Source organism: Rhinolophus hipposideros (genome assembly GCF_964194185.1).
Source record: "Rhinolophus hipposideros genome assembly, chromosome: 3".
NCBI lineage: Eukaryota > Metazoa > Chordata > Mammalia > Chiroptera > Rhinolophidae > Rhinolophus > Rhinolophus hipposideros.
This window is the reverse complement of record NC_138049.1, coordinates 5,007,677-5,035,672: the sequence shown is the minus strand read 5'-3', so window position 1 is coordinate 5,035,672 and position 27,996 is coordinate 5,007,677. Positions and strand designations below refer to the sequence as shown.

The 27,996-nt window shown below is 40.7% G+C and overlaps 1 protein-coding gene across 3 annotated transcripts in view; it reads left to right on the top strand.

Annotated features, from left to right (window-relative positions):
* The window catches only part of PACRG (parkin coregulated), a 480,352-nt gene that overhangs the window by 229,023 nt on the left and 223,333 nt on the right, over positions 1–27,996 (top strand). For all 3 annotated transcript variants that reach the window (XM_081044897.1, XM_081044896.1, XM_081044898.1), the window contains exons 3-4: positions 40–211; positions 19,144–19,293. In XM_081044897.1, coding sequence (XP_080901023.1) covers positions 40–211; positions 19,144–19,293 — 322 coding nt within the window. The remainder of the gene's footprint in view (positions 1–39; positions 212–19,143; positions 19,294–27,996) is intronic.

The window sequence follows — 27,996 nt, the reverse complement described above, 5'->3', positions numbered from 1 at the left end:
GCCTTGTTTTCACGTGTCCTTTCTGCTCTCTCCTTTCAGGTAGAAATTGAGAAGCTGGACTACCACCATTACCTGCCTCTGTTTTTCGATGGGCTCTGTGAAATGACATTTCCCTACGAGTTTTTTGCTCGGCAAGGAATCCACGACATGCTGGAGCACGGGGGGAACAAGATCCTTCCTGTCATTCCGCAGCTCATTATCCCGATAAAAAGTAAGTGAACAGGTGAAGATGCGTCACTCAGCTTAGGTGCTGCCGCTTTGTGACAACTTGCTAATTAAGCAGTAAAACGCAGCAGGCTGAGGCTTCTCTGTGGCTTCTGTGGGGGGTTCTATGACTCGCCCTACGGGACCAGACGTCCCATGTACGTGCAGTACCATCCTGGGTGCTGCACTGAGCTTTGCACATCAGCACAGGAAACCGCACGGGGTCCGCACTGAGTTCAGATGCCGCGGGGTGATGACCCAGCCCACGCTAATTCCTGCCCGCAGAGCAGAGGACGTGTCTGTGGGGACGCGCGGCCTCCAACTTCTAGGTTCGCTTTTAATGACAGTCCTAACTTTAAAAGAGTGATATAGAAACACAATTATAGTGGTTTGCTGTCTTTTAAGTAGTAAGACTCGGAATTTTAAGAAAAAAGAAACATCTGAAATGAAAAAAAAGATTAATGTTATTGAATACTGGAGATTTTTAATCTGCTATAGGTTGGGGGGCAGCGAGGGGTCAAGTCTAATCCTGTCACTGACTTTATCTACTTGTCTTTAAATGAGATTCCACATCCTCTCTGTGACCAGATTCCTCTGGCACGAGTCCTCTGAAAGAGCCTCCTTCCCAACCGTTTCTGAGATTTTTCACTCTCCGGTACGAAGCCCTCTAATGGCTCCCAAACCAGCTCCTTAGCTGTTCCAGTTCGGTCTCCTCACCTTGCTGCCACCACTGCTGACCTTTGTAATAGAGCCACCCTACTGGGACAAGACTCCGGGAGGGGACAGCCAGCCTCTCCTCAAGGCCGAATGGCCAGGCCTGGCCCCCTCACCCCGCAGCCTCACTCCCCCAGGTTCTGCAGCCCTGGAGTCACTGGACCTGGGCAACAGCTTCTGATTGAAAGCAGAGGGTGGGTGCCTCTGTGCGCCTCATGGGGGCAAGGGGAGGAGAGTTGGGGGGAGAAATCCCACCCATTCCCAGCGAGAGCAGCCCCTGGCCCTTCCCCCGCTGGATCTGGGCCCATCTGCCCCTGGCTTCACAGGGATGAGCAGGTCCCGGCATCCCTCAGCCCAGGTTTGCCTGGGTCCCTGATCCAGGAGGAACCACTTCCCAGGATGATTGACAGGACACCTGCCTAGTCTCCTAGATCTGGGGAACCCCACACGTTGTGTTTCAGGGGTGCTCTTCCTATGTGGTTTGACCACAATAAGAACAAAATAGTTCAATGTCATGTTATTTCCCACAGTCTGGATTATTTAGTTTTATTCGTGGTCACCTGTTTATTGATTTCAATTAAGTATCGTTCGAATTCTAGATTTTTGGCAGCTCTGCTGTCTCTGTTTAAATTGAGTCGACTCTGGAACTTGCTCTCATGTCTTTGAGATCCTGTAAGAGGTCTGTAACTGACCACTCCAGATTTCCCCCAAGACATAGCAAATGAAAACAAAGGAAAGGATGGTGCTAGCTGCTGTGAAAAGTAACATGGAAAGAAAATACAACCCTTTAAAAATACAGTCCCTTTAAAAGGGACTTTATTAAACAGCAATTCTCCTTTTCCCTCATGCAGCAGCTGGCTGAAGGGCTGATCTTCTGGAAGGATAGATAACACTGGGCTATATTAAAGCCATTTCCCAGTGTGATTTATTCTAGCAGGTCACAACTTTTGAATATATTAAATTCTAGTTGAAATACTACATATTCCGAAAGGTGATGTAGGAGTTTTATTGATAAACAGAAAAGGCCTAGAACATTCTCCCTGGAACTATCTTGAGAGCCATTGTACTTTTCCTCCTGCTCCATCAGAATAGCAGCAATACCTGGAAGTCTGTCCTTCTCCTTAAAATAAGCTACTCACGTTGGAACGGCTGCCATCTCAGGAGACTCTCCTTCAGATCCCCATTGAAAACACCGAAGGGCAGCGGAGAGTTTCTAAGTAATATTTTGATTGGACTACTTACAATAAAAGCATGCCAAATTAGAGTGCTACAGGCCAAGGGGAATTGATTCTCAGTTTTGTTTGGTCTGCATTTTGAAGATACTTAAATGAGTTAAGAAAAAGTAATGTGGGCAAAATTTACAGTAGACACATATTAGAGGTCGTTTGCTGATGACTACAAACATTATTAAGAGCTCAGTAAATATGATTTGTCAGGGAATATTAACTATATACGAATTTGATAGTTTAAGGTTCCAGAAGGAATGAATTGTGTCCTGGCAGATATCACTGCTCATCTTCCTGGTTTTCTGCACTTACATACTGATCCTGAATCTATGTAACTTGGCTTGCTTCTTCTCAGTCTACTTATGTCACTAAAAGCCATACTTCTCCCTGGAAGGGATGCTGATTAACTATGCAAGGTCATGCCAAGGTCCAGCGCGGTGTGAGAAACATTATGTGCATAAACTAAATCTTTCAGGTGGAATTCTGGAATGAGGCTAATTGATCTAGAAGCCGGCTGATTCAACTAATTGGCATAACACATAACAGCTGTGTGTACATTATTTTGAAACAGTCCTATTAGTATAATTGTGACTCTCTCCAGGGTCAAAAATTAACCTTATCATCACCAACTAGCCAGTTCTTCAACAGCTTTTCTAAAGTTCTAACCAATATCTAAGAAGGCAAAATAAGACGTGTAAACTCCCTACAAGGCGGAGAACTGGGCTTAGCTGCCTACCTGTTTCTAGAATCCAGGGTTGAAATTCTAAGGTTGATACTAGAATGAGAGACGGATACATCCACTCTGGGGTTTCTAGATGATAAAGGTAAGAAGGAACTTTTCATTCTCCTTCTCAGCTTGATTCAGATCCCAATTTTCGTAATTACCGGCTCAGTGAGCAGCTAATAGCTTGTTCCATTTTTGTTGTTTTCTGGCACAGCTACAGATGCTACCTTTCCTTCCTATCTACTGATTTCCACCTTCTTGAGCTATTTTGGGTCAGAGACACCAAAAAAATACCGGTATAAAGTGGTTAGGGTTGGCAGTGGAGCATTGATTGCTGAGAGCAATGGCAGGGCCAGTAAGGATAGGGGCGCACTCGGATTGTAGATTTGCACTTACTCCATCCAACTGGGAAAACATAAATCCATCAGATCCAGCAGAACAATCCCAAGACAGAGCCTCTGAAGCCTTGAGCATCAAACCCAGAAGGAAATTGCAATAGCGGCCACAGGACAGAGAGGTCCCAAAAGCAGCCCACAGACTCTGAGTTTGGGAACGTCTCTCTGCTCGGTAAATACGAGAACAATAACAACAACAGCATAGGCAGCATCCAATAACGTCGCTACACAGGGAAAGAAATACCCCAAACAATGAGAGGAAAGGAACACCTCAACAATATTGAGTAGAGGATCTAGAAGAAACCTGTAGAAACCTATCTGACATCCTCAGGATCCAGGAAGGGATGGCCTCTGTGACATAGAAGCAGAAATCACAAGACGACACGAGACTCAAATGAAAATGAGCCAGTGCTGAGTGACAGAAGGGAAACTAAAAACGCCACCGTAGACTTAACATCTCCACAGAGGTACAGCGAGTAATCAACGGCACACCATCAAATTGGGAATGTGGACCACCACCGTCAGACTGTGTCTCAGGAAAGACACGTGTATAAAAATAATGTGAGAACAGATTATAAGCTGGGGGACACAGGACACAAACGGGAGCTAAACATCATAGGGATTCCCAACAGGAAACGTCAGAACCACCGGAATAGCAATTGACGAGGACACAGGTGATTGAAAGACATTTTCTCAGATGAGAAATACCCCTTATTTTGCAGGTAGAAAAAGCTCCTTGCAGTCTAAAGAAAACCAGTGAAAAGAGAACCCACACCTAGCGTAGATTGTCAAAATGTTTAAATGGTAAGGTAAAGAACAATCCTTCAAGCATCTGGTCAGGACACACACACACACACACACACACACACACACACACACACACAAAGCTACACGTCAAGAAATAAAAATAACAGGTGCCAGAACTTTTTGCGACAGTAAATTCCAGACAAGAGTGGAACAGTTTTTAGAGAACTAGAGGAGAAACCCCTTAGGTTTATTTCATCCTGGTCACGTGAGTAAAGACTCATGGACTCAGTAAGCAGAATGCCCACCTGCCCCTGAGACAAAGCATGAGCGAGGATGTGCTCCAACTGTCAGAAAGGAAAGGAAAGTGAAGAACCCCAAATTTTCATAAGTCACAGCTTGAAAGCAGGTAGCATTAAGACCCACTATGCTTCGAGGGAAGTCTGAAAGAGTTGATGGGAAAGAGTTTCAAAATTGTCTGATGATGGCAAATAATGCTTTTGCAGTCAGGTATCTAAAAATTAAGGGAAATTAGGTCTAAGACTGCAAAGTCAATGGAGAAGATAAAAGTAGTTAAAACAGTCTGTATTAAAAGGATAAAAATGGAGTACACAGCAAAGAATACTAAGAGCCAAAAGCACAAAATAAAGTGAAAAATGTGAAATCAAATATATCAGCTATGAAAATGAACTTTCAAAATTGGTTTATGGAAAACAAAATCTGAATGTAAACTCTATATATAGCAAAATAATACTTCAATGTTTAAAAAGTAAATGTATTTTGGGACAAATGGAATAAAAGAAGGCAGGCGTAGTTATTTTAACTTTAGAAAGATAGAATTTAATGTAGAAAAGTTTCAAGTGTGTATAGAGGATCAATATATATTGATGAAAACATTTATAATAAATATGTAATCATGACACTTTATGCAAACCATGACATCACATTTAGAATAGAGAATTAGTTGCTCATACTGATATTTTTGCCTCTGGAAGCAGAGTAAACCTCTTGCCTAGAGACAGGAAGATGCCAGTCCTTCTTCGACTGCCTGACCCTCTAACACCCACAGTTTTTCCCAACCCGGTGTGGACAGCCTGGGTCTACAGCACTTTTTCCCAAACCTCAGTGTGCATGCGGCTCATCTGCAGACCCCAGCAGCAGGCAGGTTCCGCCCGGTAGGTGAGACGTGGACACGAGATGCTGCCTTTGTCACAGGCCCCCAGTTAATGCTGCTGCTTGGGGGGTCACGGCAAGTCTGATGGGTTCAAGATGGTGCTTGGCCCCCGCAGGCCCTCCCCCAAGATCCCAGGAGCAAGGTGGGGGATGAGATGGGAGGAAAGAGATGAATGATCATTTTCATCTGCTCTTTAGGGAATGGAGAGATGCTGCTTCATTCGTGATGGAAATAATTACAGAAATATAACTTTAAGTGTTTAGGCCTTAAAAATAACCATTAATGGATTAAAATAGATGGTGTATCATGGGAAGTGCCAAGGAAAGAAAAATGAAACACTATCAATAAGGCAATCGCTTTAAAAAGAAAAAAAAAACAACAAAGTGAGAAAAAGAAAACTAATCTGTTATGACCACAAATAAACGGGAGAAATAATCAGTAATCAAAAAAAAAAAAAAAAAGACTTGGTTTGGGAACTTGTCTGAGAGATTGTTCCCACTCGCTGTTCCCAGGCATATGGTTTTGGTGGGGACTGCCAGCCACCGAGGAATGATGAGAATTTGGGTCTCTTGCCCAGACTTACCTTCTTTCCCGCTCCATCTTTTAACAGCTGTGTCACAGTGTTGGTTAAATCAATAATCAGTTGTTACACTGTTGTGATCACATAAATACTGTCCACTGCAAATCACACATCTACTGTAATTACAGGACTTTCCTCAGACAACTTGTTTTCCTCAGCATTCATGATTGTCTCTCATTTTATTGGCTTAATTTGTACATACTTACTTTTTTTTTTTTTCAAATATTTCAGGATCCAGCAAATGAATATTATTTTCTGAACATTCAGAACATGTATCATTCTGTTCCCATATGGACTAAGTGGCCCAACACTTCTCATTTTTAAACACTTGTATTTAAAAAAAAAACTAAGAATAGAAGAGATGTGATATGGCGAGTTTTATCAATCAGAATAGGCTAGGTTATGTTGAAATAACAACCAGTCTCCAAAGTCAAAAGCCTAACACAGTAAGTGACTCAAAAAGGTCTATTTCTCACCTTTGCTTGCGCTATTGCATGTTGGCAGGGGGCCTGTGATCATTGTAGTTACCTTGGGACCTGGCCTGATAAATGGTGTTGGTCAGAGCTGCAAAGGAAACTAGACCTCAGAAGGGTCTCTCTCTGCCCATGAAACAGTCAATCCTGGACGTTAACACATTTCGCTGCTGGACACTATTTATTGGTAAGACCTAGTCTAGCGCCCATCTAATCTCAAGGGGACCAGACCATGCCATCATACCATGGATATTATGAACACTGGATTTTAGACTCTGAATTCTGTTACATTCTTTTGAAGAGTGTCGATTCTAGTTCTGACAGATAGTCAACCTGTTAAACACCAAAATGCCAAACTTTGCCTCCCGTGTGGTGGTCAGCATCCAAAGCTCTTTCATCTTCTGGCTTCTGCGCTTCATCTGGCCTACTGGCACCTCGCATGTGTGTCTTCCTCAGGTCAGTTAAGGCAGGGTTTTCATGCGGAGGCTAGTTTGCCTCCTCTGTGTGTGTCTGCCTTCCAGGACCCACCCGCTAATTTTCTACCTGCTCTCTCAGCTCAGAACTCTCTCCTCTGGCACCTTCTTCTACTTCCTTCTGCCCCAGAACTCACACTTTAGTTCTTCCCGGCACAACCCTTTCAACTCACCAATCTTACCTGGTGTGCTCTCATCTTTCAAGGACAAGCTTCTCTCCAGTTTCTGCCTACTTTGAATACCTTGGCATGATATTTAAGGATTCACTAAATATCTGGCTGCAGATGATGCTTTGGACTTTATTTCTTACTATTTCCCTTCATGCCCGCTGTGCTCTAGCCCAACTGTGCTGCAGAAGCTGCTTTGCAGTTTTCTGATTCTGTACCTTTGTTCTCTTTCGGAAACGTCGGTTCTCACACCCCCAAAGGTCTGAGCATTAAGGGACCTTCAAGCCCAGCTCCACTAGGAATTGTCTTGTGGAACCTCTTCTGATTCTCTTCTACTTCCCTACCCTCAACTCCAGTCCCCTCCCCAACACTTTCTTCCCTTGCCCACAGAACTGTAGATCTTCCTCTCATGTCATTTAGAGTATGATGGGAGAAAGTAATGTATTCCACGGCGTCTAATGTGCTGGCTAGTACACAGTAGATGCATCAAAATGTTTGCAAAATTAATTTAATCAGGTGCATAACTGCCCTCCATACTGAAATTTATATAGGTATCATAATCGAAAGCATAAAGTGGCCATTTGGGCTTGCCATTCTACTGCATATTCTATAAAAACTATCTTGAAAGAACTCCTAATATGATACAACAAATAAAGAGTATAGTGATAAAATGCTTTCTGTTTATTGGAGAAATTATTTAAGTAGGGAGAGAAAATTTTATTCATCTACTTTCTCTCATGTGATTCTTTCCATGGGCAGCATCAGACCTTTGTGAGATGGGCTACTGGGAGGCGGGGTGACCCCAGCTGCTAAGGATTTACAGAAATATCACTGACCTACAAATAGACAGCACATAAGACAGTGGCCTCATTAGAAGAGCTCTAATGAGTTGAGGTCACCCAGCTATAAAGGACAAATATGCCCAGACACAGCTGAAGCAACTCGAACCAACACTTTCAGAAGCAAAATATTCTTTTTAAAGAATTCCCAGTGGAAAAAATATACCAAAGAAGGGTAAAATATGAGAATCCATATCACAAACAAAAGTTGTTTTGAGAATTCTAATTAATTAGAAAGGAACAAGTACAGTTTGAAATGCATGATCCTTTACTTGTGATCTAATAATTTTACTTATATGTCTTGAAATTTTCCAGGTAAATTATTTTCAAAGTGATAGTAACTGTTTAAAAAGTAATGACTTCTAATATAAGAAGAGACTATCTAAATTATTCTGAAAATATGGAAAAGAGTATATTCCTTAGGATTATTTTGGTTACAAAATGCAAAAAGAAAACTGATTCACATTGTCATAAAGAGCTAGGCTTGCTTAATAAAACAGTCCAGGGATGGGTCTCATTTCAGGCATGGTGTAATCTGGTGGCTTGCCAATGTCACTTACTGTTCTGTTGTCTGCAAAGTCATCCTAAAGCTGGCTCTCTTCCTGGCCTCAGGATGCGGAGTAGATCCTGAGATGACGTGCTTGCTTATTTACACCTATATCAAAGAGTAAGTGTCATTGTCCCTGAATATCCAGAAAAATTGAAAGCCAGAGTTTCACCACAGCTAGGGGCTTATGCCAAGCTTTGAACTGTGTTCAAGGAGAATGGAACCTACTGATTCGATTAACGTAGATCATGTCATGTACCCATAGTATAGGTTAGCAGGAGAGACAAGAGCTAGCTTCCCGACATAACAGGAATTCTGTGGCAGAGACATTTACAGCACACCGAATATCCATGGCTCCCCCGCTATGCAGTTATGCAGATCCATGGGGCTACCTCTGCTGTGAATGGAAAAGATGTGTGCTCTTCAAACGAAGCATTTAGGGCAATGCGCTGTCCTCTCTCTTCTCCTCACCTCACGTTGACCTGGAGTGGATATCTACCATGAATGACAAATGTCCTTTTCTGTGTGAAGCCACTGAGATTTCAGGGTTGATCTCTCCTGTGGCAAACTTACGCTATACTGACCAATCAGTGAGAACCCTCAGTTATTGAGGGAAACGGAATCTGCAACCTTAAGGCTTCTGCTTTCTGAGGAACCTGCAGTGGCTGATGCTAAAGCCCATCTATCTCTGTCCTCTTTGTGAATTGGTGTGGCCACTGGAAAGTCCATGGACCTGGCCCTGCCTGCTAGAGCTGACTCGACCACGCCATCTCCTTGGGCTCAGGAGGGGAGTTCTCATCACCAACGTAAGGAACTTAAGAGGCACTTTAGAAGAGGTGCTGTGACCTTTAAATGAAGTCATGTAGAAACGCCCAGGTGAGTGACCAGCAGCTCCTCATAAGTGACAGGTGTGGTGTTGGGTATGAGCAGTCATAGGCAAGTGGGGTTGTATTAATACAATCTAGCTGTTTGGTGGTCACTGTTCTCTCTCCCTTCCCCTCTGTCCATTTGTCTCATTCTTAATCTGCCCAGTACCTTCCGGCCTTTAATTCTCCTTAGAGGAAGTCACAGTATGAAAACTGGTGTCGCTCTCTGTGAATTCCTGTACAGAACAATGGATGATCTTAATCTGAGGCACAGGTTAGACATCCTCCAGGTACTGGAATATTTACCTGGTCACTTTCCAGGGGAAAGATCCCCGTACTGCCCTGGAACTGTGAGGGGAAATGAAATTTTGTATGAATAAGGAAAGTGGGTCAGAGTGATCCAAAACAAACATAATGGGAATGGAGATGACAGCTGTTCAGGACAAAAAGGTATAATTGAATTAAAAGGAGAAAGAGCTAAAAAGAGCAGTATTGCATTTTCAAATGGAATTCGCCACGTACTGGCTATCCCTTTTCTATTCTCAAATAAACAAACTCTGTCACCCTTCCTGTAAAGTGTGATGGGTAAGAACAAGGTTCCGGAAGTCAGACGACCTGGTCAAAATCCGACCTGCACCATGTGCCAGCTATCAGACATGTTAACACATTGAGTCTCAATGCCTTTGTTTATAAAATTGCAACAATAATGTACCCATCTCATGGATTATTTCAGTGGTTAAATGAGTTAATCTATTTCAAGCTCTTAGCAGATAAGGCACATAGTGTATAATCAATGTAGCTACTGTCATTGTTATATCGTCATCATCATCACCAACTATCATCATTCTCTGTCTTCATTATGGCAGTAGTTTTTAGTCACACAGGCTAAAACCTCATACTGGGAATTTCCATCCTGCCACAAGAAGTCGGGAGCAAAACAATACTGCAGAGTGTCTCTGGCCTATTCAGAAGATGCAGGAAACCCAGCTGCATCGCCATGGCTTGTCTCTTAAGGACAAACCACTTAAGCTCAGGACCCAACAGATGTCTAGGTTGATTGTTCAAAGGCCACACTAGTTTCCGCTCCAACTCTGGTGGTGGGGTGCTGGGAGGAGGCAGCTGAGCCTTGGGCTCGTGCAAACCAGATCCCTGCTTGCTATTAGCCAACCGTGTGGTTTTGGCCAATTCTTCCATCTCTCCCAGGGGATTATAGAACTACCCAAGTAGGATGTTTGGCATGGTGCCAAATGAAGGCAGTAATAGTAGTCCATTATTTTTCCCCCTTTGGTGTTTCTTCATGGTCCCATCTCTGCAGACTTCCCAACTGTAGGTCACCTAAAAGTGGATAGATCTATATTCTTTAACTTTCATGTAAGTTACAATAAAATATTGGGAAATGAACTGTGTCAAGCACAGACCTCTCCAAGACCCCAGTAGAGACTGAAGGTTGACACCAAGCTATCAGTGCACGTTACTTGGGTTCAAGTGTTCACACAGTGAAAACAGAAAAAGAAAAAGCCTAAATCTTCCACCATTCCTGTATCTTGCCTGCAGGGGAGGTCTTGCCTGATGCCTTACTGATACAGTCTGTTTATGACCCATTATGAGTAAACTTATTAGAATATGTGAAGTAAGCCTGGCCTGGCTTATTCCAGAGAGCTCCCTCCGGCTGCTGACAATCACCGCTGCTTTCCTCCAAGCTCTCAAATCACTTGCCTAATCAATCCTAGAACTGGACCAGATTTTGTTGTCAAGCTTGGCAGTGTGTAGTTTTTCAAACTCTTTCTTTGGGGAGGAAAGGGCCTCTCCTTCTTAGACACTGATGTATTTCTTCATTTTTCCCTTTTGCAGCAGAGCTCTGAACTTCCTTGTTTTGTGAAAGCCTGTGTTTTTTAGATCCTTCTTCATAGTCCACTTCTACTGTCTTAAAACTGTGGCAAATGCAGACACCTTTTCTCAACCAGAGGAAGAAAAATAACTATAATTCTTAGACACAGTATCATTTGGTTGCACTCTGAGAATGGTGCAAGGCTGGCCTTCTCCTTCCTCTGGTCGTGAGTCTGTCTGTCACCCCACTCCACACAACCCCACACTTGGCTGCAACAAGACTGATAAGGAGTGTGTTGGGTTACACTCTTCTTCAGGTTCCTTCTGGTCTAGAAAGTTGTGAGTTCTAAGTAGATTCCACTAATGACTGTATTTCTGAGACCATTTTGGTAACTGAGTCCTTTCATCCGTAAAACTAAGTACCATTTTTTCCCGAAAATAAGACCTAGTTGGACCATCAGCTCTAATGAGTCTTTTGGAGCAAAAATTAATATAAGACCGGGTATTATATTTATAATTATATTATAGTGTAGCATAGTATAGTGTAGTATATTATATCTGGTATTATATCCGGTATTATTATATTATATTATATTATATTATATTATATTATATTATATTATATTATATCATACTCGGTCTTATATTATATTAAAATTAAACCAGGTCTTATGTTAATTTTTGTTCCAAAAGACACATTAGAGCTGATGGTCCGGCTAGGTCTTATTTTCGGCGAAACACGGTAGTTCTTTCTGTATGGGATGAGAGAAAAATTGATGCTTTTTTTATGCAATACTAACTGGAAAACAATGAATTAAAGAAAATGTTGTAACCCTTATTATAGTCTTATCCATGTCCACAATAGCTGGACTAATTCTCTGAGGCTTTAATTGCCCAAAGTGTGAGAACTCAGGCTACATCATACCTATTTGTATAGCAATTGAGTTCTGTTTTGGGAGGAGAAAATTTGCTGTAATTTTGAAACCTAAATTTGGTTTGAAAACATATTTTGGTTTTTTCTATTCTGTAAATTAATAAATTATATGCTTAGTGCCTCTAAATCAGCAAAATGAATATTCATTTCAGTCTAATTCAGCTAAATATTGGGCTCACAATCTCAAATAATAATGAAATATTTTAACTTCAAAAAAATAACACTTAAAATACTTTTAGACATCTATGACAGGCAAATTCATAGAGACAGAAAATAGATTAGAGTTTACCAGGGACTGGAAGGGAGGGAAATGGGGGAGTTTTCGCTTAATGGGTATAGAGGTCTGACAATTACATTCACAAATTTGTTGCTAACCATTTCTTTTGATATCAGAGGAGTTATTCATTATGAATTTGTACCAACTGGAAAAACAGTTAACCAAGTTTACTATTTGGAAGTGCTCTGAAAAGGCTGTGTGAAAAAGTTAGACAACCTGAACTTTTTGCCAACAATTCATGGCTTTTGTATCACGACAATGCACCAGCTCACACGGCACTGTCTGTGAGGAAGTTTTCAGTAAGTAAATAAATAACTGTACTGGAACACCCTCCCTACTCACCTGATCTGGCCCCCAATGACTTCTTTCTTTATCCGAAGATAAAGGAAATAATGAAAGGAAGAAATTTTGATGACATTCAGGACATCAAGGGTAATATGACAACAGCTATGATGGCCATTCCAGAAAAAGAGTTCTAAAATTGCTTTGAAGGGTGGACTAGGCGCTGACATCAGTGCATAGCTTCCCAAAGGGAGTACTTTGAAGGTGACTGTAATGATATTCAGCAATGTGGTATGAGCATTTTGTCTAGGATGAGTTCATGAGCTTAAATGTCAGGCCTTGTAAAATTTCTCTTTTGGATAATGGAAAAGTTTTGGAAATAGGTAGTGGTGATAATTGTACAACATTATGGATGTAATTAATCCACTGAAATGTACACTTAAAATGGTTAAATGACGATTTATATTATATATTTATATTATATATTTTACACAATAAAACTAAATCATTTAAGATACAAAATAAATAAGAATGATTCAAAGATTAGAATATCTACTCTCAGCATTATAACATTATATTTTCTTTTAGAAATTCTGGCCTCTGTCATACAATCAAAAATAAATATTAGAAAACAAAGATCAGTTTAGCAATGTATTTGATATTACTTATAGAACCCAACTGAATTTGCTCAAAACAATTAACACCAGTGTGAGATTAAGTTAACAGTTATAAACAAATACTCAAAATTCATGTGCTTTTATGTATTTATTATTATTTTAGAAAGAGCATATTGAGGTAAAATCATCCTATACAAATAGTTAACAAAATATAAAATTCCTTTGAGTAAACTTCAGAAAACTATGCAAAATCTACATGAAAAATACTGTAAAACTTTCCCAAGGAGCTTAATTAAAAACAAGAAAAATTTCTAGTGGAAAGATTCAGTAGCAAAGATGATAATTTTCCCCAAAATTATTCTCTAAATTTATTGGAATTTTTATCAAAGTGCCACATGGAGTTTTTGACCTGACCAAATTATTTTAAATTTTGTCTGAAAATATATTTGGTTAAGAATAATCAAGAAAATATTGATAAACACTAAGGAGAGACACTTAAATTCTGATACATTAAAACACATGCAGTTATAATCATAAAGAATAATATTTTTAGGGAAATATGTGAAGTATATTCATAATTGTTTTAAAGCAATGTAACAAAGTATGTTGTTGTTTTTTGTTTTGTTTTGGTTTGGTTTTTTAGTGGAATAAAATCCTATGTCTACATAGGACTATGGAAAAACGAGTCTCTACTGTTCACATCTGAAAATATAGATTTCCAGCGTGTTCTCTGTTTACATTTTATTGTATAAAACGAGATCAGGGTGGAAATATACTTTATAACCTACTTCTTTACTTATCTGTATCTTACAAACATTTTCCTATTAACATATTTTTCTATTAGATAACTTTAATAACTGCAATTTTTTCTGTTGTATGGATATACAAGGTATTAATTAAAAAGGCCATTGTTTTTAAAACACTTCAATTGTTTCTAATTATAACTAAAAATACTGATAGTATCCTTTCATATAAGTCTTTCTGCACAGCTGCCTACTTCTTTTGACTGCCCAAAAGTAAAATTGCGGGTCAAGTATTATATGCTTATTGCTCTAGAAAGATTGTAATGGTTCATACATAATATGATATCTATGACAGTGCCTCTTTTCTCAAGGCTGAAAACTTTTTGTTAATATGATATTCAAAATTATAAAGTAGTGCTTTATATCATTTGATTATCAATGAAGTTGAACATCCTAGTAATTGTTCATTTGTATTTATTAATTTGTGCACTGCCTAGTCATATCCTTTGCTCCTTTTTTAATTAGAAGATTCAATCTTTTATTTGCTTGTGATAGATATTTGCATATCAAGGGTATTAACATTTATAGCATATGTCCAAAATATCTTTTGGACTTTAATGTTTGCTTCTGTGTTTTGTTTGCCATTTCTAGTTTTAAAAGGAGTAGAAATATGGCCATTTTTTTTATTCCACAGTAATGAATCATATCTAATAGTAGAAAATGTTCTCACTTTGCAAAAATTATAGCAATAATGGACTTTGTGCTTGAGAAAATCATACATGTAACATAACAATCTAAGATGAATAAGTTTTACCACCTTGACTTTAAATTATATTTTCCTTATTCTTCAGCAATTTCTGTCTATCTGGAAGCTCTATTGTTGATTATACTTGAAGACAGTAAGCCGTGCAATAGAAGCCAATTTTCGGAATAGAAAGGTTTCAGTCGTATCTATAATGTCCGTAGATTTCTCATGTAAGATCCTTTTCAAAACCTTAAATCTTCAGTTCACTGTCCTCACTTCATGTCTTGACAGTAGCATCAGGGCCATCAAAACAAGAATAAACACATTTCTTCTCTTTCAAACGACAGAATCATATTCTCTTTATATCTGTGAACATACTTTTTCAAAAGAGAAGAACTTTGTTTCAAAAAAAAAAAGAAAGAAACCCTCTTTTTTACTTAATTCTACTGGGACATTAAGGACAAAAAGACTTCCAGTTTAATGGTGTTCTTAATGCCCCAAGAATGAGGAAGAAAAATAGAGGAACTGAAGTGGAAATGGACAATATAAAAACTCTACCTTGGATGAAGTTAAAGGGCTTTTCCCGTGTACACCCTGCTTTACTTCCTAGCAGCTGCAGAGGCACTAGAGCCATTCCCTGGTCATTTAGAAAGTCTCAGCGCTCCCTGTTAGATGCCATTCAGAGTAACAGTTCATGCATTTTACGTGCCAGTCACTGCCAATCCAATAACATTATCACAACCATGTCCCTACAATAGGGGTTGCAATGAAATGAAATAGTGATTTCCTCACAGCTATTATTATTATCCATGGTAAGAGAGATAATTAATTTATCCCCAAGTGATCAATTAACTATACAAAAGTTTCATGCATATGTATATATGTTTACTCTTTAATCAATATATTCTATTTGGGAAAATTCTAACATTGGTTGTAGATGAGCAAATGCTAGGCTGTTTTATTGTTTTATTGAAAGCTTTTGCATGCACACCCTAAAAGAGGACAACTGTGGTAAACCAGCATTCTGCAGCCACTATGGCTACCAGAATCTTTTCTGCATTCACCAGATGGGCTCTACCCATGCTCAGATAGCAATCTTTTCTAATACCTTCAACAGATTCTCCTACTTGGGATTTTACAGCATCAAGAGAAAGGCTTTCTTGGGGGAAAAAAAAACTCACAGTGTAATGAGAATTGGATACACTCAATTATACGTTGATTTGAAAATATCAAAAGAATAAAAATAACGTACTCGTGTAGTTCTGTTTCAATATTGAATTTTTTTTCACTAAGCAATTTATAAGCATGTCGCTGGATGTGGTTATGGCTATGAGTCCTCTTTAGGAAGTGGGGTGAGAGAGAGGGATGAGTAAAGAGAAAAGGCAGAAACCCAGGATCTTAAACATCTGATTCTGTCTGCTTGATCAGGCAACAAGGGACCTAGGGATTATTTGGCTCCAAGAAAAAGTGCTACAGTGTCACTATCCATTTACACAGCTATACAGACTACATACTTCTTCCCACCACTTCTAACTTCTCCCAAGAAAAATATACGCACAGTGATAAAACCTTTTAGGAGACTGTTTCTGTAGTACCTGGGTCTCTGGTTACACGTCACTGTATGAGCTGGAGCAGAACTCGCAGCAGAAGGGCTCCTTTATCCAAGAGGGGGCACTCCAGCACGCTGCACCCCTTTCTGGAATACCCGTCACCTGTGTGGCCTCATCTCTCAGGCTCTCCCAGTGTCTGGGAGCCTTCTCTACTCTCGAGATCGGGCCAAAGGCCCCTTTTGATTTGCTGTTTAAATGCCTTGTCCTTATGAACTCGTATCACACTTGCAGTATTTGTTCAGTATCTTCTTCCATACTATATTGAATCCCCAGAGGTACGAGGACCGTCATTGTCTCGTTCAAGTTTCCAGTTCCTAAAACGGTGGCTGGTACATAATACATTCTCAGTAAACCTTTGATGGATGAGGACTAAGTGAAGTAATACATGCGAAGCGCTCACTTTAATTCCTGGCGTGTAGAGGTGCTCCGTACGTGTCCGCTGCCAGTGTGTGAGCCATGACGGATCTGCACAGTCCTGACTCCTTAACAGGTTTAGCTGCACAGGCCGACTTTTTGAACGAATGTGCACTGCCCATAATCCTCAGAACTACCTTTCTGCAGGCTCCTACTTGTCTTCTGTTGAACTGAGCTGCTCAGTAGGGAGGATTTGGTAACCCTTGGCTTCTGGAAAAGGCAAAACAACTTTTAGATAGGATAAGACCAAAAGAAGTGTCCTCACTACTGGCTGTGACATACTCTACATGCCGTTCCCCCTCTCCATTCGGCTCTTGAGTATCTTATTACAACAGCTTTTAAGCTAACTTATAGCTTCCTGGTTTTAGTTGTTTTTTGTAATATATGGTATGACCTGCAGTGTGTCTAAATGTTGTAGTATTGAGCCACCATGCAAACAAATTCCATAGTTATATTGAGATTGGATCTCTGCATTAAAAATGAGCCATTTCCATTCATTACATTTGTATTAACTTGCCAACCCAACAAGAATATAGTCTGAATTGCACTAGAAGTTGTGGGGCTGCCCTGAGGTGTTTTCATGCCTAATCCCCATTTTGTTGCAGGAGGGAATGAAACCGGCCACTTTGTATTTTTAAAAACTTACTGTGATTCCAGAGGAAATAGCTGTGAACCCACTAAATGATACCTTGTAATCTTGAATTCGTAATTGAAAATTCGGTTTGATTCAAACATATCCTAAGTGTCACACTTATGACTGGCTAGTTTGTACTTTATTCTGTAGAAAATGGAATTGGACTTTTTGGGGGGGACTCTGGACTTTTTGACCAGATGGTGTGATCATCAGATTTGCTCTATGAAGGTGAATCCAGCAGCCTGTGAAGAGTCAGGCTGGAAGAGTAGAGAAAGACAGAAAAGAGGTGTGTTAGGAGGGCATGAGGAGTGTTCCAGTGAGGAGACAGAACCAGAGGAAAGGTGGTAACAATGGAGACCCAGAACCGGAAGACTAAAGGGAGGGTAGAGTCCTCCTGTGTTTCCCCGAAAATAAGACCTAACCAGAAAATAAGTCCTCGCATGATTTTTCAGGATGACATCCCCTGAACATAAGCCCTCATGCATCTTTTGGAGGAAAAATTAATATAAGACCTGATCTTATTTTCAGGGAAACATGGTAGTACCTGAGGATGGGGGTGAGGATGCAGAGACCAGAAGACTGTAGGTGAGGATGGGGAGGAAAACATCAATTCAAGAGATATTACACAGAAAGAACAAGATGACTTTGTCACATGAGGAACGTGAGCGATGAGAAACAGATTTTGACTCTGGGTGGCTGGGAACCTGGGTGTATCATTACTACATGTAGGGGACATAGGACAAAGAGAAAGCCTGTGGGGGAAACTTATCCTTGGAACAAGCTGAATTTGAGGTGCTGGCAAGATCCAAGCTGTTGCAAATGTGACCTGGAGTTCCAGAAGGATGTCAGACTGCCCACAGGTGTGCTGACGGTGGTGCCATCCCTTTCGACAACCTGGTTCCTTTTGTCTCTCCATAAATGAAACACTTTAAAGTCATAATTGATCTTTCTTTTCAGAAGAAAAGAAGAACGTTTGACTTTGTCTTGGAGAAATCTGGGGTATCACTGTGGATCACTCACCACCTTTGATTATCTTCTATAACAGATGCTTTATATAGCTCTTCTATTTAAATCTTGGAACTCTCAGTCATCTTAGTAATTAACAGGTTCTCATGATTAAGGAAAGGGGGCAAAGAAAGGGGGAGGTGGCCGCTGGCCACGTTCATGCAGCCAGTGGTCAGTGTCCCGGCTCCTGGCCTCTGAATTCTCCATTCTGGAAGGAGCAAGTAAGGGAACAGCGGGGAACTTCCTGTCTCTGCAACACAGCTTGTTACTGTGCTTTCAGAAGTACTCTTTATAACCATTTTGTGTTTCTTTGGACTCTTGTAGCTATTTACCATTGAGTCCTTTTAAAGTTCTAAGCATTTAAAATTTTTGCTTTTCTTCCCTATGTTCTTGAGAGTCTACACACAGTCAGTTTATGTTCACTTCTACTGAGAACATTCTCCGTATTTGTAACCAGCCTACCATTTCCACTCACACATACCACACCCAGACCCCCTTTTCAAATAAAGGTTTGTTTCATGGCAATGGTTTTAAGACTAGCATGGATTGTTAACTGAAAAGGGATTTTGCATAAAAATGTATCTGTTGTCAGCCTTCACGGGATCCTTGAACTCCTGTGACACTGACCGACCTTTTCTCTTTCATGCTACCTGTCCATCACCGCCTCTTCTGTGAGGTGCAGGGAGCTGCTCCCTTAGGAATGGTGAGGAATTAGTACCAGTCAGGAACTCAAATAACACACCAGTGAGAGCCTGTTTATAACTTCTAGGGCCGCCGCACATCATTCAAACCTATAATGACAAAGGCTCATCCCCTTGGTGATCCCCAATAGAGTTCAATTTAATTAAATGGTCTATGCGTCGATTCGCCTTATAATTGTAGAAATCAATGCTTCCTATTTTTGACCTGTCCCTTTTCCTACCATTTAGATGCTTTGAACCTCCGAAACCGGCAGGTCATGTGCGTGACTCTCAAAGTTCTCCAGCATCTGGTGGTGTCAGCTGAGATGGTGGGAGAAGCTTTGGTGCCCTATTACCGTCAAATCCTCCCCATCCTGAACATCTTTAAGAATATGAACGGTGAGTTATTCCAGGAGTCAAAATGCCTTTTAAGCGCTGAACAAAGGGAGCGGTTTGATGTAGAGTTCATTAGCAACACATTTAGAACTTATTATTGCAGATAAACTATGATCCATTTAGAGATCTAAGTATCATAACTCCCACTCCTCCTCCTGCCTCCCCCGAGGGAAACACTAAAACTATTTAACAGTAAAACCATTTATTACTCCTGACATGTGCAGCTTACTTACTTAATTGGTACAGAAACACAGATGCAGTTCTGTAATCGTCCAATGAGTAAAGTGTAAAGTTTTTAAAATAGCTTTTTGAATACTTTAGTAGGAATTTGTTCTTTCTCTTGCTAGAGTACTACCTTTAGATCCTTCCAGTTAAAATTCCAGTTTTTATCGATTTAAGATGAGTTTTTAAAGCAATATTATTGAATCTGGTACACGTGGTTTGGAGAGTTTTAATACATGTTCTTTCACATCTAAAACACAAATAGAAAAATGGATAATATGTTGCTACTTCGTTGATGGTGAGTACTGTTTAAAATGTGTGTATGTGCCACACATTTTATTATTTTATAAGTTGTGGAAATCACTGAGGAGCTCAGATGAATCTGCTTTATACCAACAAGGGTATTAGCAAGTCGTGGCGATCTCTTGGCAGTCAGTACATTGAGAGTGCCAGTTTCCTTTCGTGCCTATTGAAATGACGTGATACTAATTTTCTTTTAAGTTGCTAACTTTGAAGGTCTGTACTTCCCATGGTCTAAGTCAACATTTGAAGTTAATTCCTGGTAGCCATGTAAACAAATTAGTAATTTAATGAAACCCTGTATGAATTTTTTCAACATGTTCTACAATGAGTACATTGTACATGCAAAAAAAAAAAAAAAGAAAAAGAAAAAGAATCAAGACACTGAGTGTACGGGCAACTCCTACCACAAACAAGTCCTTTATTTGGAATCACTATTTTTTATACTATTCCTAAATTTCTTTAAGATGTCTAGTTAATCAGGCAGACTATTCAGGAAATCGTGGAATCCTCAGAAAGTCTTGAGCTGTCTCTCTATAACACAAGGACCTACTTATATGTTTAACATTAAACATAGTGGAAAGGACTTCACCTGGGGTTATGGGAGCTTAAGAATACTTGTAATGGAGTGAGCCGATATCCATTCCAAAATATCTGGAGAGCTATGGAGTTAGTGTGCGCATTCAGATGAGATGGTTACTCTTTCAGGACAGTGAAAATTGGGTGTCAGTAATTGAGCAACTTATGGTCTAAACCGAAAGTTTTAGTAACAGCATTTCTACTATATTGAAAACAATTGTTAAGCACTCTTGAGTCATAATCAAATTTTTTTCTGTATCCATTAGATTTAGATTCTAATTAACTTGAGAGAGAAAGATGATAGAGATAGAAATACAGAGGTAGAAGCGATAGAGACAGAGGTTAGAAAGCTGGAGTTATTAAAGACATAGAAGAATCAGGGAACAGCTAACCCCAAAAGTCTCATATAGTAAACATTTTTGAAGTGTGTGATTCGCAAGTGTTTTCCTCAATAATCCTCATAGAAATCTACAATATACGCACTATCACTATTTCCCTTTTTTCACTGTCAGAGTTGCCTCTCTGTAACTTTTCTCCCAAGTGCACATTTGCTTCTGTCCTTCGCCATCATGGAAGCTGGGTGCTAACACACGTCCCTGCCTTGCTTGGCTAGGCATGGGTCCCTACTGCAACACTAAGTTAATGCTTTTGTTGTCCCACAGTAGAACCTGGAACTTCAATCTAAGCTTCACGTTGTATCTTGTATAAAAGAAGAAGCACAATGCTATGCAGGAGGCAGAATCTCCCTCCTCCTCAGGGAAACCTGTAAGGAGGAGGACACCTGCCACAGCAGCAGGCAGGTCTCCTTGCGAGCACTGGACTATCACACAGAAGCAACTGGTTTCTCCATTTTCCTCAGGTCCTTTTAGTAAAATCTGTAACTCACGAGTGTCCGTATGCTTCACAAAATAGTGATTGGCTTTAGGCATATATCTCCATTTAGATTTTATCAATGTGGGGAATTTGTAGTTTCTACCATAGCCTTCATTGGGCCCAAACATGGCTAATTCTTTTGGAACATTCCTGAATGGATTCATCAGGAATTCTACAGTCAACCATTTTCTGCTTACTATCTTTCTGACATTTGAGACACAAAAAAATATTAGCCTCAGCTTCATTTTCCACTTATCTTAGAAACCTATCAATCAGTACAAGGCCATAATGCAGTGTGCTGTATTTCCAGAGGGTCAAATTACAGAATTGGAGCATTCTAGCTAGAAAACTTAAAACCGTTCTTCAAAGTGGCTGTGTTACCGTCGATCAGTTCTATCAGAAGAAGCTTATCACAGGATTTCCGATTACAGTGGTATTTTCACTATACAAATAATTTAGCTTTAATAGCGTTTTACTAAATCCTGCTTTATGATTGTAGATATCTTATTCACACTCATAGAATCTTATAGACTTTGTTTGAGCAGATGTCTTTGGTAACAGATATATTTCTTTACACTTAAAATTATACTAGAAATTTCCAGCATGTAGCATTAGAAGAAAATTTCATCCTCAGTTCAATGTATTTGAGAACAATTTTACACGTTTCTGTTTCCTCTTTTCTTTACATATCTTTCATTTAAATCCGTGTCTTGTTAAATTCAAATATGTTTCTTTCAAGTCCCGCAACAAAATCTTTTTGAGAAGGAGATCAGATATAAATGACAAAAAGAAAGAAAAAAAATGAAAGACAGAATCTTCCTTCTAATGTAATGACCTGTCTTTCTGTTGGTGTTCCCTTGAAGCACAAGATTTGGTTTAATTCTATTGCCGGCTCCTTTTTGTAATTTCTGTCTTATTTAATGTCGGATGGTCTTCCTCTGAAAGGATCAGTGGCGCTGAGTAGCTAGGGACTGGACAAACATTTCCACAGTCGCCCAGGGTGAGGACCCGCAGGCCTGAAGTCTTCCCAGGGGACCAGTGGGAAGTAAAGAAGGGCGGGCGGTGGGGGAAGGGAGCCGATGGTGCTGGTGGCACTACCCTATCTACATTTCTGTGGGTGTTAAAACTTGCAACCCACCCCACAAGATCAATCCAGTCCTAGAAGAAAGAGTGGCTTTATAATTCCATTTATGGATAATATTTTCCACAGAGTTTAATTAGGCTATAGTTAAAAATACAATAAAATAAATCTAAGGTGTGAACTGTAATGTGGAATGAAGAGTAAGTAACATTGAGGAGCCAGGAGAGATGGGAGCTTAGGCATATCATGTAACTTCTCTGAACTTAAATTTCTTCATCCATACAAAATAGTTGTAACCATGCCTTCTTTGTAGGTTTGGCGTGATACTTGGAGATAGTGTATCCACCCCCTTCATGCAGAGCCTGGCCTTGTCTGGGTATTAAAGGAGAGAGTCATTATCATCATACAACATTTTATACACATGCAATCTTATATATGTACATTGCTATGTACTACATACAAATATAATAAATTATGAACAGGCATGATGCATGATGGAATGCATCATGTGCCCCTGTTGGGTAAGTCGTCCCCTCGGCCCTTCTGGGAGCCTGTGAATGAGGCATGGCCTCTTGGGTTTCCAGCTGTGACAATCCTTTTGTTTCATGGCTGATTGCCAAATGCTGGGTACGTAGCCAAAGAAATTAAGAACTCTGGGATTCATTCAACAATAACTGGTTTTCAGGTTCCTCCTTTCCTGGCATAATCTTTAAGCTCCAATATGTGACTGATGTTTTGGGGAATATCATGTTTAGAAGCCTGAGTGCGACAAACAGAAGGCACCTGGGTCAGGGTCCATGCTGGGAAATCCAAAGTAGTACCTGTGTTTAGGGGCTTGTTTTCCTTAATTCTAAACAACAAATTTTGGGTGCCTAAAACGTGCTGCCTTTCTAGTAACTGCTTTGGGGTGAAAGAGAAAGAAGAGTTTCTAGGAGAGCAAAATTTTTGTTTCCTGTGTTGTTTCACAAATGTTATTAATGGTAACATAAAATTAAGACAATACGAATGTTCAATTTATAGTTTTCAGAGATGAAACTGCAAAATTAATACTGCAGTGTATTGCATTTGAGAAGCATGAGCCAATAAATGGCATTAAAACATTTATAGCTGAAATATGGGGCTGGGCCGGCAAATTAGGGGTATCCAGCAACCCTGTTTTCTGGAGGCAATTCTTATTTTGGTTCCTTTGTTCTTAACTGCACCAATAGTCCTTAAATAGACTCTACCTGGAACAGTTCCAAGACTCCAGGTATCGGCAACTCTGATGGTACCATAAGTTTATCTCATGGGATGTGCAAAAGGAAATGTAATTTCAATGAGGTAACATGTTCCCATGTGTGTAGAAATCAGTCTTAGATTTATCCAGGCTAGTTCTGGGACATATGCCACTACAGGTTCATAAAAAGTCCATGAAAAAGAGGTTACATTTTTTAATTTAAGGTCAGACGCAGTAGACTACATCAAATTTACAAAACTTTAGAATGTTTGTACCAGGTCTTTGGTCCTGCAATGTAAGTAGTTTCTGAAAAATAGAAACAACTGTTTTATGCTGGCAGGCTTTTTAAAGAACTTCTGATTAGAACCTAAGCATTCTTTCTAAGTCAACCTGATTGAAACCCTCCGAGATATTTCTGTGAGCTTTATGGGACCTGTTCTCATGGGTCATTAAAAATGTTGATGAGCTTTTGGGAGCTGATTGTTGACCAAAAAAATATTTTGTTTTTCTGTCTCATAGCTGATGTGTATAAAGTCTCTGTCATAGAGCTTTAAATTAAATTTTAGAATTAAGGTTTGTTCCCCCATGGGATTCTATACAAGTTCGAGTTCATGGATTTATATTTTAGAAGTTTATTTCAACTTTCCTTTGAAATCACTAGGTTTATTAGATTTGAAAGCATTCAGATGTTTATTCAAGGAATAAGTTCATTGAGGAAAGTGTTAGAAGAACCGCTCCACAGTTCGTGAAAATTGCATTTGGGATCACCATGTGTGTATCTCATCTCTTTGGAGCTCTTCTTCACGTTAGATTGAACCAGGCGGTCTAAAGAGAATCCCAGCATCATGACAAAGCTGGCCGATACACGTGGCGCCCACGGCTTGAACCTCTCTCCAATCCACTAAACTACGATGTATTAGATTATCAGTTCCATGAGGGCAAAATGTTTCTGTTGGGCTTTCTTTTTCCTGTGTGGAGGGTGGCACACCTCGGAGAAATAGGCACTTCGTATGTGTTTGTGTGGCATTTACGCACTGACCGGTCTGCATGACCAGTGCTTGTCTATTCAGTGCTGTTCCAAGTAGCTTCTCTCTCTCATGACGGTGCCCATTTTACTGCCAAAGGCACTTCCGGCTCGAAACTGAAATCTACTCTAACAGGTCCGTCTGGGCTGTCTCTCTAAACTACGCAGAACAATGTCTACCGCCTTTTCAAATAACGGGCTCTCAAAGAATTATGTAAAACGTTCCTTCCCCCTCAATCTTTACTTCTCCAAATTCAATACTCCTTCATCTTCCAAGCAGTCTTTATAAGCAAAGCTTCCAGAGTTCGAAAATCTCAAGGGATGAGGAGGAAGGCCCTGTGTATCTGCGAACACTGATGGCTGATAGGGCAGCCTGGGGACCGAGGGTCCTGGGAAAAGCCAGGGCTTCTGCACCCTCATTCGATGCACCTCACACACCATCAGCCCCTACAATGACCTCATCATTAGGAAATCTACAAGTCCGTACTAAATGAATTTCCTCTTCACTCAGACTGCTTCATTCAAGTTTATTTTCACACTAAACTCACTTGTGGAGCCATGCTGGGGGCAGAGACATGATGCAGGTCGCCTCTATCTGCTCTCCCTGTAGACAGCTCTGGTTGCATCTGCCTCGGGGGAAAAACTAATCTCAGAGTTGTCTGTCTGGACCTAGAAACACAGGACCTGGTAGGGTGATGACTAGGGGACTCAGAACCATCCCTGAAGACTGTGTATGGGTGTTTTCTGGGGCCGCCATAACAAACACCACACGCTGGGCGCCTTAGACAACAGACATGTATTTTCTCTGAGTTCTGAAGGCCAGACGTCCCAAATCAAGGTGTCAGCAGGGTCGTTGCTCTCCAAAGTCTCTGGGAAGGATTCGTTCCAGGCTCCCTGGCTTCTGGTGGCGCCAGCCTCGCGACCCTCGGCTCACAGCCGCTTTCCTCCGTTCTCTGCCTATGTCTCCACGGGACGTTGCCCCTGTGTGCCAGTCTCTGCGTCTCTTCTCCTCCTCTTACACAACCAGTTCTTGTCATGATTGCGTTAGGGCCCGCCCTCTCCAGGATGACCTCATCTTACCTTCCTAGTTACATTGGCAATAACTCTACTTGCAAATGTTGGCCACATTTGGAGGTTCCAGAAAGTATGTTAATTTGGGGGACACTGTCCAACCCGGGACAAGCTGTATAAGTCTCACCTAAGGTGTGTGCAGATCACATCCCATCCTTGATAAATAAAGCTAAAGCTTTCGTGTGCCTTTGCTTCCTCCCATTGCCCTACCGTGTTTCCCAGAAAATAAGACTGAGCCAGACAATCTGTTCTAATGCGTCTTTTGGAGAAAAAATTAATATAAGACCCAGTCTTATTCTACTATAATGTAAGACCAAGTATAATATAATATAATATAATATAATATAATATAATATAATATAATATAATATAATATAATACTGGGTCTTATTTTAATTTTTGCTCCAAAAGACGCATCAGAGCTGATTGACCAGCTAGGTCTTATTTTCAGGGAAACACGGTAACTACTGAGAATGGACTTGCTCTGCGAAGCCTAATGAGAACTCCCTCTTTCAACAACAAAAAACCCTGCTCCTTCTCCTTTCAGCAGGAAGGGTTTGTTTAATGAAGAAAGGAAGAGAATCCAGGTGTTCTGAGTAGAGGAGATGGCGGGGACTTGATCTTTTGTCCTGCAGGGAATCCGTGCTCTGAGAGGTGAGCTAATGCCTTCACAGCCTCAGGTGCTGCGCCTGACATGCCACAGACACCCACGTGTGCTGCTGCCACCAGCCCCCGGAAGGCCCTAGGGAGCCACTCAGTGTGGTGGACTGCGTCGCCTGAGCGTCTTGGAGGGTGTCAGGCGGGGTCTCTGGTCCTGCTCCCCACATAAGAATGCAGGATATGGTGAGGCCAAAAAGGAACACCCACGGAGCCATAGGTAGGGGAGTCATACCACTATATTCTCACCGGCGGCATCCACCTCTCTGCAATCCGCTCTTGCTAGCCCCCATCTTTTTCTGCTAGCGTAGCCCACAGCAGTTATATTAGTGGCCAATGGCTCACTGGTTACAACTGACGGCCAACTAGCCACAGCTGATGGCCATCTGATTACAGTTGATGGCCATTTACTACCGGAGCCAGCACCTTTGTATGTGAGGCCGAGAGCCTGGAAACTGCTTTTTGGGGCTTTGTCCCCACACTGAGCCTGTCCCGGCCCAACCAGCTGGGCAAGAGGGTCAGGCCACTATGTACCTGAGTGGGGTACAGACCAACACACAGGGGTTCACCTGGTGGGCAAGGATGGATGAAACGATAAGTGTAAAAACAAGAAATACAAGAGTGTTTAAGAGCAAAGGCTTTCCTGGGTTTGAATCCTGGCTCAGAATTTATAAGCTGTATGGTGTTTGATGGGTTATATAACTACTCTGTGCCTCAGTCTCCTTAATTCGAAAAGCAAGTGGTTGAGAAGATTAAAGAGAGCTCATGGAGCTGCAGGGAACTGCAACAAAATCGTTTTTGTAGGGGTGTCAGTGGTAAGAGGGTGAGGGCAAAGGATGATGGAATGTGAGTGCAATTGATTTGCAAATTAGCAGGTGGTAGGTAAATGTTACAAGTGTATTATCTGCCTAACAGGGGTTGCCTACATATGTGGTTCTGTGCAGTCCTTTCAAGATACATAAGTGACATCTATTAGAATAAATATGATAATTTATTAAGGTGATTAGATGCAAAATATATGTTTAAGAGTCAGTATCTTTTTTATATTCCAGCAGTCAGAAATATAATGCAAAATTTGTTTTTGAGATGCTAATAATTTCTCCTTGCAGAAACATTCCAATGTAGATAAACTTACTGTTCAACTCTCTCTCCCACCAAAGAGTTTTCTCTCCTTCTTTGGATCCCACACTTCATTTTAGAACAGAGCTGAAGTCTTTAATCAAAAGGCCTAATGGGGAGGTTTGCCTAGAATTGCATGCCACAATAGATTATTGAAATCCTAACCTCTTTCCAAGACAGACACAGCTTTTAATTTTCAAGTGGCTTTTAATATTTGCAGTTTTTCTGTGTGGATATTTCCGAATCTTAGTGCCCAAGCTGTCATCCTGGGCACCCCATGTTCACGTGCATTAGCTACGGTCATTCTCGTTTTACCACTCTTCCCATCATGTAAGTTTATCTAAAGAGATCAGACTGTCGAGAGAACACTGAATTGCAGACAAATTCGGTGCCCAGACACCTACCTGTGTGTGCTCCCCACATCAGTGGCACGTTTGCTATACCTGGAGCAACCCGCATAGGTCAACCTCATTAGTATTTTCTAAAGAGACCACTGTGGTGTGGCATGGAGGCTTGAGGTGGGAATGGAACAGCCATCTGTACCCGGCTGCCTGCTTTTTGGGC